Source organism: Hydractinia symbiolongicarpus, chromosome 5, assembly GCF_029227915.1.
Source record: "Hydractinia symbiolongicarpus strain clone_291-10 chromosome 5, HSymV2.1, whole genome shotgun sequence".
Lineage (NCBI taxonomy): Eukaryota > Metazoa > Cnidaria > Hydrozoa > Anthoathecata > Hydractiniidae > Hydractinia > Hydractinia symbiolongicarpus.
Window position 1 is genome coordinate 17,809,128 of NC_079879.1, and position 11,907 is coordinate 17,821,034.

Sequence of the window (11,907 nt, forward strand, 5' to 3'; positions counted from 1 at the left end):
AGGACTTGATTAAGCAACATAGAAATTCTAAACTAAAATCTATTATGATTTAAATAATTAAAATTAAAGCAGCTTTAATGTATGAAAAAATGTTATTATTTCCCTTTAAAAGTATTTTTATGCTACACCGACGCAATTTTTTTGATTCAAAATTTATAAATTATTGTCAAGTTCTGTAATTTTTGTGACGTCATTGTTTTGCATTGTTTTTTTTATTAGTTACGATTGAGTGATTTGGATATTAATTGATTGGGTAGTTGACAAATTGAAATAGACCTGGTTTAAGCAATATTGGTTCAGTCGATGTTGACGCATACACCAAAGAAGCAGCAAAAACACTTCATTTAAGTTTACGTAATCAGAATAAAAGAGGATATACTCATTTTTCTGTCAACAAGTTAAAAGTGCATTAATCATTACAAATTAAGACATTTTAAAACAAAAACTGTCGGTCGTTTGTTGTTTTAATTGCTTTTAAATGAGGTAGCCTCAAATATAACGACATCTGAAAAATTTTCAACTCATTTCAAAGTAATTACAAGAGGTGGGACAACAATCACGAAAGGAAAAAGATACATACGTTTATCCAGTTGATATGGATTTAAAAAGTTTTATGTTCACCATGCTCATGTAAGTATTCTATTTCCATTTGCCTAAGACATATTTCTTTAATTTCTTCAGCTGTGTTGTTTAAGCAAATCGAGCCAGTTAGGAAAAATCGCAAATCTCATAATTTTAATGTCTTTTTTGTCAATTTACTTTGTTTTAACTAACAAAACCTTTAACCTTAGTAACACATAATCCGTTTTTCGAATTAAAACATGTAAATAAGAGAAAACTTGAAAGAAAAAGAAGCACGGGCTTGAATTATGTTTGTCTGTATTCAACCTAATAGCTCATGCGTTTCATTAAGTTACAATTATTATTTTTGGGATTACGATAAAATACGGACCTGCTTCGCCGGCTTCATATCGTCGATTAAATGTTTTTTAATTGCTTTTCCCATTAAATTAAAATCAGATTACCTTTTCCATCACCTGATTGCAAAAAAAATAATTTTACATTCATATTTATAGGACCTTCATTCAAGATAATGACGCGTATTCTATTGCAAACGCGGTAAGTACGATGTTTGAAACCTCTCAAAAAGCATGAAACATGAAAGTAACCTAATTTATTTTCTCACAAGTTTGATCAAAAGCACTTTATTTAAGAGGTCTCTTAATGAAAATGAATTAACACGAGCGGTGACAAACAAACACAGTCTTTTATACGTACAGTATCACAAGGTTGTAAGAACCGCTGCTGTAATCCCTCCTAAGGGATGGCTAATTAGATTTTCATTAGCACTAAGATAGTTGTCAATTTTTTTTGAAGGAGGTGCTAACGATATTCTTACTTGCACCATCACACACACAAAAGTTGTAATTCTCTGCTACTTACTTTTCCTTAGTTTTATAACATGTTGACGTGTTAAGACTTTTTTTTTTGTTCTAGAAAGTGCTAAAAAGCTATTTCCAGAACAACAGAAACAACAGAAGCAACAGATATTTATTAGCGGACATCAAGAAAGTTTCAGTTCAAAGTGACGCAATGAAATTGTATTCAATTTCCGCAAAGAAATTTCTAAAAGTTAAAGAAGAAAAGGGAGAAAAAAGTTGGTCACCAATATTTCAAATGTCTCTGACAAGCAAAAAAGACACATACAGTAAGTTCTTTATTACAAGCTCAATTGGTTTAAAAATACACGTGCATGCGTGAACCAATCATTTCACTACATTTGGCGCCACAACTTTTAGTATTAACTAAAACGGACATGCTATTTTAGATGTTAAAATCCTCATTTTTTCTTTTAAGTATTATTTTCATTTTAAACGTTTAGTAATTCACCACTAATCCTATTATCTTAATACACATTTTTTCATTTGTGTAGGATTTAAGCAACGGAAGGAGCTAATTAAGCATGCGAAAAATTTAAAGTTCTGTGACAATGGGTGAAATATACGAAAGCCAATTAGTCCCACTTTTGGTAGTCTTATTATTATTTTGAAATAATAAATGGACATGAAAAACTTTCTTTTTGTTGTGTAGGGGGAATTATAGTAGAGTAACTGTTTGACAACGGTTATAGCAACAAAGAAGATCCCACGACTCCACTATCGAAATTATAAATGGTTAAAACGCAAAAAGGTTTTTTAAAAATATGACCACTAACGAAAAAATTAAATTTGCATATTTAGCTTTTTAAAATTACAAATGGGCATGAGCAAATGGCACTAATGTGCTTACGTATAAATGTACGTCTTTAAATCTTGCAGTATTATACCTATCTGAATATTTGAAATTTCTAAACTTGAAAAAGTGTAAATATACTAACAGTTTCGTTAAAACATAGAATAATGTAAAGGCTATAATTGTAACGATTTTTTTAACTGTCTGTCTAAAGCACATAATCTTTACATTTTTCTCGATCGGCGTTTTAAGCTCTACATAATATATAGACATCTTTAATCGATGAGTAATTGTGACGTCATTAAAATTCAAATGACGAACTTATTTCATTGTGATTTTTCCACGGTCTAATCGACTAGTCTGTCAATAAATAAAAAATCCTTAAATAAGAAAAAATTCGGGCTATATATTTAGAAAAAGTAAAAACACATAGGCTGAAGCCAAATCTTCTGGTAGTGATAAAAAAGTGTAGATGTTATCATATGCCATCTATGGCATCAAACCCAATTACAATTTACATCGGAAATTAACAAAGGGAGGGGATCCTTTAACCGAATCTGATTTGTATTCAATATTTTCTAATTAAGTCAGGATCATCCCTTCAAAGTCGGACGATATTCATACTTAGATTTATTGAATCAAATGAACGATATTGGTGCATCCTGTTTTTCATAAGATTCATAGTCACATGTAAAGCTTTTAATCATATTTCTTATTAATGCTAATATACATATTGTTCAATTCACTGTTTGTGTCTCTTCATAATGTCTTAACTCGTAGAAGGTCCGAATATGTCTAAAAGCATATGTAGCTATGTTGTTCTGACAACAGCTTAATTAGAACTTAGTGTTCAGAGCCCGTACATATAAGCTATTTGCGTTACAAAAACATGTGTTAACGCAAAATTAACGAAATTTGCCGTAGCTTCCTATTTTCACTGTTGCTAAAACTTTTTTATTATACATTTTTTTAGAAAACAAATTTGTCACTGAAAGTGTGATGTACCATAATTTAAGGATACGTTCGCCAAGCAGCAAGAACTACATCTGTGGAAACAACAAAGGCGATATTATATTTAAAGTATGTATGAAATTAGGTACCTTTTATGGAAAGAAATAGATACTTATTTTATTCACTCTTAAACATTAAAAGACTCTTGTGGAGTTTATGATGAATCAAGCTGAGAGATTTTATATTTTTTTTAGCCTTCTGCATTCAGGGTACAAAAATCTGCATCTAAGGGGCAAAAATCCCGTCGAAGATGTGAATTTACATGGGATTTTACAAGTCAAATGCACATCGAATTGCAAATAGAAGCGCTATCTCTCTACCTGGCAGTGAAAGATAATCAGGTGATCCTGGTTAGGAAAGAGGAAAGTACAGAATTAGAACGCTCTTTTATTTGGATTCCTACCAGAAATCTGCGTCCAAGGGGTCGCAGTTTTTCAGATGACATGGAAAAGAATACCTGCGACAGCATGTCACAAAAACTGAGAAAACTTAGCAGCCGAGTAAAAAAATTAAATGAAAGCATTTTCTCTTTAAACAGTGAAATGAGGAGAAAATCTTGTCCTAAAATTTATCCAAAATAGACGCCCAAAGTTGACATATGGAATCTCCATGATTGGAATCATGGATATATAACCTTCAAAAAATATGGAGCTCTGTACGTTGTATGCAGAATAAAGAAAAACGAGAGCGCAGAATGTCAAACATATTATTTACCTGGGAAATCAATTTCATGCTGATTTCAACCATTTGCAGTCAAAATACTGAGAACACTTAAAAATATGCTTAAAAATGTAATTTGTCTATATTTAATAATTTATTTTACTATTGAAAATACATACCGTTTTTTTTACCCAAATCTTACCATCATGTGTTCTTGGGAAACCCTTGCAGCATGTGAATCAAGGTCGTTAAACGTAAAGTGAGTGAGTGACCGAGCAAGCGAGAGTCAAGTTATCGGTAAAAAAAAATATTCAATTGGCAGCTGATTTTGTTGAGCCGTCTTTACAACCAATCGTATTCACACCAAACATGGGATTATTTTTTAAATGTTAATGGGCAAGTTTTAACCCTTAACAAAGGTTGGAGGGTTGAATTTTTGTAGAAGCAGGACGCTCAATTACTTGCCATATACGATATCAATCTTTAATTATTGTCTTTGTGCGTACCAATCTAACTATGCGTTACAAACATACGTTTGAAGTCAAGAACACTTACAATAATACAATAATTGGGTACAATAATTTCTTAAAACAGTTATATATATAAGCATATGTAAATTCAAGTATTGCCCACGCATGCATCACCAGCTTACGTTTGAAATGACGTATTTGTATTTGAAGTCTAGCATGCATTGCATTCTTGCATTTAAAGGCAAGTATTGTCACAAGAATTTAGGACAGAAAAAGTGCGGTATTGACAATATATTCTAAAAAGTCTTTTTAATTCATTCTAAGCAAATGGTTTAGTATTTCCCTATTAACAAGCACCACCCCGTGCATTTCATCCCTTCACCTTCAAAAAAGCACTGATACCGGTTTGACCTCCAAAAAGATCGGATACTGGGTTCCAAACCTTTTACGCTGGTTTCACGGCCTTATTGAGAATTTGTTTTAACATATCGCTATGTCTTGAGAACTGAATAGAGCAAGTGAATTTATTTATTTATTTTAGTTAACCCTCTTTACACTAGGGAAGGAGAATGAATACCATTACCAATTTAATTTTATAATTTTCTCATTTTGCTAATTGTAGCACAAAAAAATTCGGGTAAAAAGGGTAATAAGGGTAATTTTGTAGATACTGTCCGGGGACCCGGCGTCGAGACGTCGGGTTAAGGTACAAGTAACTGTGTGATCCGGTGTTGACGCCACGTTGAGTGCCTAATAAAGCACTTAATAAAGCCGGAAACTGTGCCATACATCCGGGTGGAGCGCTTTAGTACGGGCATGCAGTATGTCGTAAACCGAGTAAAGCACACACACTATTATACTGGTCTGGATATAACTTTATCTCCCATTTACCTGAATTAAAGTTATCCCGTCATAGCAAAAATAATTGGTCAATAATTATTTTATTTTACGGACTAAGTTTCCGGGAAAGAAAAAAATAATAGTGACAACAGGCTGAGCGGTAAGTACAGGTAAACCGTGTCGCACATCCGTACAGGCGTAATACCATTCTCATTAAAAAACTATCACAACTTCAGTTTAAACTTAAATACAGGAAACAGCCTGTTGTCACCCTATCTAGTTAGAAAAATCATTCAGCAATTTTATTTTGCGGAATAAATTTTCATAACAACAACAAAAGCTGCAGCTGGTGCAACAAAATTCAAATAACTACATTCCCAATAATTCGTATGCTAAATGGAGCTGGGTAACTACATTTAGCATAAGAATTATTGAGAATTTTTTTGCAGGTAAACTGTATTTGGCTACTTTCACTTTTGAGTGACACAGGTACCAAGAGCTAGGTAGATAACCACAACCCCAAATAGAAATTACAATATACCAGGCAGAATAAAAAGTTCAAAATAATAGGAATAAATAAAGCTAGCTATAGCTAGCTGGCTGGCTTGGATGTTTCCTTACAATCTACGTTTGCAGCCAAAATCTCAAAACTGGTTTGTCTAAGATTTATATAAGGATTGAAAACGTTTTAATATATTCTTTTTAACATATGAAAACATACAGAAAATAAATATTCCTATACATAAAAAGTATTTTAAAGAGAAAAAGATCAAAAAAAGACCTGACACCATCACTTCCAAATTAAAACGGCCTTCGCAGCATATTTCCGTTTTGTTCGGATTCTGCCGTGATTACAAAATTAAGCTGCGTCCGACCAAAAAACAGAGGTCCGTAATCAGGTTTTGAGCTGTTCTTTCGGAAAATCTTACGCGGAACCATTTTAAACACACAAAATACGGCTAAACATGTGAGAAAAAACCCGTGTGAAGGAATAGGAATAAAAAAAGACTAGTTGTCTCCCCGTGGCAAAATCCACGGGGTCGCCTGTCCTGTATATATCGCATTTCGTTCTTTTGTAACAGACAGACAAACAGACAGACGACGCTATTTTTATAAGGATAAGCGTGGAATTGAAGTTGCCGAAATGATTTCTTGGCTGAGAAAGCTTTCACCAACTTATGGAATAAATTCAGAAGGAAAAGAAAAAAGTATATGAAATCAAGATTGAGTAGAGCAGGCTCAGGAGATTTGGAGAACCCCAAATTTTACTTATTCCATACTTACATCGGTTGGATAAGAACGTCCAACCAAGGAAAATAATATCAAATTTGTCCTCTCAAAAGACTTTGAAGGAAGATTTTGAGGGAAATGATGTTGCGGAAAATACTGCAAAATACTGCGTCAGTGATTTCAGTACGAAGAAACACATTTCCGCAACGGGTAATATCCGTTATTCCAAAAGAAAGTAAATGTAGTACCCTTTTTTGCTCTTTATAGGAAGTCACTTAAAGAGGCCTGGGAACGAAATTGACTGGTTGTAGTAATCAGCTAACGGTAATAAATATTTTGTTTCATTTAGAAAACAAAGTGTAGTGAAGTGTGATTACGGGTGACGTAGTAAAAAGTATTAGCAATTGACTTCTAACTCCGCAGGAGAAAGACGAAAATTTGTTGTTTGGCGAACTCATTGCATCCAAATTAGATAAGGTGTTGCACAAAAACGAACTTAAAGCAGAATATAAAATTAACAATGTAATGTTCAGATACAAAAGTCTTATTGTGCTAGCTCTGGGGAACATTTCAACATCACCAAGCCTAGTTCAAACGTTAGAACTTCTGAAATAGGAAGTTCGTTGTTATGACAGAAACCAGCAAAATGCTACTAATTATACTTACTTTTCGCAACAAATAGGGCAAAATTTTACATAATAGGTATTAAGAACAAAGCACATCCGGTTTATTTGAATATGTGTTTCCTTTGGTCTCGCCCGCTGAATTCGTTCCTGCTACGTATATGCTTTCATTGCCAAGCAAGAGATCCTTCTAATGAATTAAGATGGTCTTTTAGGGTATTTCTTACTTCTTTGGCATTGCCTAAAGGTCGCGAACCTGTTACACTGTTAAAGCCTCCAGAGATCCTATCGAGCTGTCGAGAGAGAGACCAGACTTCTCCATTCCCCAGCTTTCAAGTTATCAGTTTTATCGTAGCTGCTTACGAAGCCCGAAGGGCTATAGGATGCACTACTAGTCTGCCTTAGGAAGTTGTGAACCACAATGGTAGCTTGAGCAATTAATTGTGTTACTTCACTCTTCGCGCTCGCAACAGCCTGTAGTTGACAATTTCCTGGTTTTCAGGAATGCCTTGTCCATATTGGGATCAAAACAGCCATGGTCGCAAATGAAAAGCTCTCCTACCAAAAATATGGTACATCAGTTGGATGGAGCGGTTTCTCAATGGCTTTGCATGGAGAAGGTGCATTTCTTGTTCAAAAGAATTTTGCCCCATCTGTGAATTTCTAAAAACAGCTTTCTTTATTCTATCTGTAGTTTCCAATGTCCATCAGCCTAAAATTATAGTGCGCATCGCAAATCGCCATTAGGACTATGCTAAGATAACCCTTCTAGTTATATTACATCGAGCCAGTTTTTAAAGGCTACTTGATAGCCACATGTTTCCCATCTATCGCACCAAGAAATTGTGGAAGATCCCACAGTGGTTTGAATTTATCGGCTATCGTTACAAACTCGTTTGATGTTTGATGTTCTCTCAAGTAGGTTCTCTTCGGTGCTTCCAAAATTGCACGGTAAGTTTCTCTAATGATCTTAACCACTGCAGCTTTGCCCATTAGGTATGAAAATGAGATTGATTACTGACTGTTACCATAGGCTAAGTAGTGAATCTTTAAACATAGTCGCTCTGATGCAAGATTAGCTAACCGAAAGGTTGTGTCTTTTTTTGTGACGTTAGGTCCAACAACATTTAACAAATAGTAAAATGATTCCGGGGACATTTGCATGTATCTGTTTAAAAATTTTCACTCATTAAGGGAGCATCTCGAGACAAGTCTAATAAAAAATAAGTAGAAAACGCACGTACTTGAAATAGAATTTGCGATCACCTAAACGTAATTTCTGAACTACAGTATGATATGCTCCCATAATGCAAAAATAGTTAAAGTTTGCTCTTCGTCCATTGCTTAATGTTAATATGTAAGAACGCGTTGCTTATGCTTATCTCACTTTACGTATTCATGTATCACGCATGCGTATATTGCTTATGATTATATTACCAGTGTGAACAAGGCTTTAAGCCATTGATAATTGTGAGTTAAAACTCCTCTACAGGATATTTAATACTCAAAAGATTCAGAGATATGATCAACCTCGTCCTCAGAGCTCTTTTTTCTTTTTCAGATAATCTCAAACGGTAAGAAGAAATAGCCCTGGCACCAGCTGGTCATCGTCGCAAGATGATTGGGTATTAAACTTACTACTTTCGTCCAGCCGCAGATTATTTTCCGCGAGTTGTGTGACAAATAAACAAACAAAAAAATAGAAATGGCGGCGCAGAACAACTAAACGCATGGAATTGCAGAATTGAAACTGTTTTGAAACATCTTTAAGTGCAAGAACAATAGAAACATATACAGGGGAAAATATACGAAAGTAGTTGGTAATAAGTATACGTATCTACATAAATCCATACAGAAAGTATTGTATACATACTTTGTCAATTCTTGCGGAACGAAGCAACCTGATTGGCTAACTAATTTTCTACCAGTTGTTTCCGTACAGAAGGAAGAGAAAAAGTTGAAATCGGATTGAAAAAGAAAATTTTCCAATCACATGATTTAAACATTATAAGTACGCATACTCACAAGTTTTTCTCTGTACGTTTTTGTTCAAAAATTTATATATTGACAATTTGGTTAGCATATGGTGCGCCAATTGAAAATCAAGCTTTTAACATTTGCAGTTAGCTATATGAAAAGTACATGACTTTTAGCACAAGGAAGTCTCGGAAACTGAAGAACTAATACGGAAGTGTGTGTTTTAAAAGATAAAATTATCCCTTCATTTTTGAACAGAACGGAGAGAAAAAGTTGAACTCGATTCTACTTACTTTGAAAAGAATCGGAAAAGAGATATAAAAGAAAGATGAATTTTTGTATTTCACCAAAACGCCCTGCACTCACCCCCCTCCTTAGATGTCCTGCACTGCCCCTCAGTTTCCCTGCACTCTCCCCTTAATTTTGTAATTTTTCTTAATCGGTTTAGCATTAGCTACCATTAGCTACCAAATTACTTTGCCAGTGTTTTGGTAGGAAAGAAAAAGCTGAACATCCTGGTTAATGCAATGCAATCTGTTAATGCTTACACCGGAAAGAAGTAACATATCCCTACGACACTGATAAGTTGTAATTCCAAGCAGTGTCGTGGGAATAGCGTGTCTCTATACCAAAATGGCTATAGCTATTCATTTTTAAACGTAAAAATAGCAACTTTAAAATGTTTTAGAGCGATCACGGTATCACTGCAGCTTAGTAAACTATGCGCATACCTTTAAACAAAGAAAAATTTTAGTTAAAAAATTAAACAAATTGACCTTGGTTCGCAAGACAAATTTTAAAAGAATGTTTATGACATGCGTCGTAAACCACAACTGTGGACGGGATAAACTTAAAACAATTGGTTGGCAATAATTACGATATTTTTAAACGCGTGAATGCGTCAGAAAGATCACACAAGTTCCCATAACAAACACCATATGTGGCATTGAATAAATTGGACTTTAATGTGACCATTAATTATATTTATAATGACAAGGGGAAGTCTTAACTCTGATTAAGGTGTAAAGTGTTTGTTTTTTGAAGTAAACCTTTGTCACTATAATTATGTTTTTCTCACACCATAAATGAGGTATGAGACGTCTTCCTTGCCACTGACATCCTGTTTCGAATTTCGTTTACGGAATGCTTTTTGGCAACCAGCAAGTCAGATGATAAACAAACGGTAATCGCAAAGTGCAGGCGCTTAGAAGGTGATGGCTAGTTTGTATTGGCGAAAGTGGGCTGTCGAAATAGAGAAGAAATAAAGTTTTTTAAAGTAAATTTATGAATACCTCGGTATTTTATTCCATATTTTAGATTTTTTAATTTTTTTTAAACAAAATTAAAAAATGTTATTAGTACAATTTCTTAAAAAGATTGTTAAGATAGATAGATATTTTGTCTAAATAACATGAAAACGTTAGTTTTCAATATAAATGTATGATGTTAAAAAAGATGGCAGAAGCAAGAAGATATCCTCATGCTTATCACCCAACACTTAACAATCACTACTCTTAAGTATAAAAAATAGTGATGTATATAATTAATAGAGAAGAAGAGTCATAATATTATTACACAAAAATATCTCGTTTTGTCAATGGTGACATTTAGAAGTTCCAATTCCGTAATTACACAGGTTTGCAAGTAATATATCAATGCCCACGGTGTCAAAGGTTTTTGATAAAACCCAAATTTTTGTTATAAAGAATATCATTTTTCAATAAGTTTTAATATAGTCTATTACACATAATTCTTTCTAAAACTTTTGAAAAACATGGGAAGACAGAGATGTAGTCGGTTACATTAGAATCATCACTGGCTTTGAAGATAGGTGAACTTAAAACTATTTTAAGTTGAACAGGAAAATTTCCAGTTTTTTTAACAACAAATTAAAAATGTGTAAAAGCGGTTTGGCAATTTACTTCAAACGTTTTTTACTACATTTGAATTTATATCATCCACTCCTGCACTTTTCTTGCTTTGCAGACATTCAAAAATCATTTTAAAGTTCTTTTAACATCAGATCAGTTTCTTTCATAGTGCTGTTGTGGGATAATTTTCGCATTTCGGAAAACGTGTTTCGCCGTAATAATATTAAAACTTTGTGTTTCTAATTTTTTTGGAAGAAAGAAAATTCTTGTCAGGGTCGCTTATATTATCGAAAGTTCTGTTACTTTCATCAAAGATGCTAAGTTAATGTAATATAATCTATAATAACAGAATATAATAGGAATATTAAACTAAAAATAATAACCTCGACCACAAGGCTTTTTCTCTTTTTGATTTCACCGTCCCGTGATAAAAAAAAAGGCACAAAGAGCCCGGGGGTCGAGGCTGATTACTGCTTTGTTTATCCACATTTCTTAGCTTGGTGATTATATCTACTGCAACTCTCTCATCATTTTCGCGTCTTGTTTCTACTTTTTTGGATAAACCTTTCCATATCGCCATTGTTTTTGCTGAAAAATCCTCATTCGTTTATCTGATTTTATTAATTGTTTTTTTTTTTAAATGTTTAATTATGTTATTTTTTTCTTGTTAGTGTAAATGTTTTTTCAAAAGTCATGACTGAGAAACAAATCAAAAAATCATGCGCAGGATAAGTTCGCAACTGAGGAAAAACTGAATTTTCCTTTTTTCATAAAAAATATCAGAAGACGGAGGTTCCTCCCAAAAGACTCTGTGAAGGAGATACCGTTAGACGAATTTGAGAACACGCCAAAAATTATCCATCTACTTTCACCGACACGAACTAACCACCACTCGCTAAAAAGGAAAAATCTTTTTATGGATTTCCTTTGTATTTCTACTAGGATTTTATTTTGTTTTTATATAGGTAATCAACTTGTCAAAACGATAATAAT

General features: G+C 33.6%; 1 protein-coding gene across 1 annotated transcript; it reads left to right on the forward strand.

Moving 5' to 3' along the window:
- The first annotated feature begins 244 nt into the window (after positions 1–244).
- LOC130645049 (uncharacterized) lies at positions 245–4,075 on the forward strand. Its single transcript, XM_057450899.1, has 5 exons — positions 245–630; positions 1,077–1,119; positions 1,498–1,708; positions 3,206–3,312; positions 3,438–4,075. The coding sequence occupies exons 1-5, from the start codon at positions 596–598 to the stop codon at positions 3,822–3,824; spliced, it is 783 nt and encodes a 260-aa protein (XP_057306882.1). The 5' UTR covers positions 245–595; the 3' UTR covers positions 3,825–4,075.
- Positions 4,076–11,907: the final 7,832 nt, after the last annotated feature.

What these genes read in the sequence shown, in the direction of transcription:
- LOC130645049 (XM_057450899.1), top strand. Translation starts at nt 596, where the DNA reads ATGGATTTAAAAAGTTTTATGTTCACCATGCTCAT. An exon ending in CGTATTCTATTGCAAACGCG is followed by an intron (nt 1,120 to 1,497) that starts GTAAGTACGATG and finishes TTTTTGTTCTAG; the next exon opens with AAAGTGCTAAAAAGCTATTT. An exon ending in AAGCAAAAAAGACACATACA is followed by an intron (nt 1,709 to 3,205) that starts GTAAGTTCTTTA and finishes ACATTTTTTTAG; the next exon opens with AAAACAAATTTGTCACTGAA.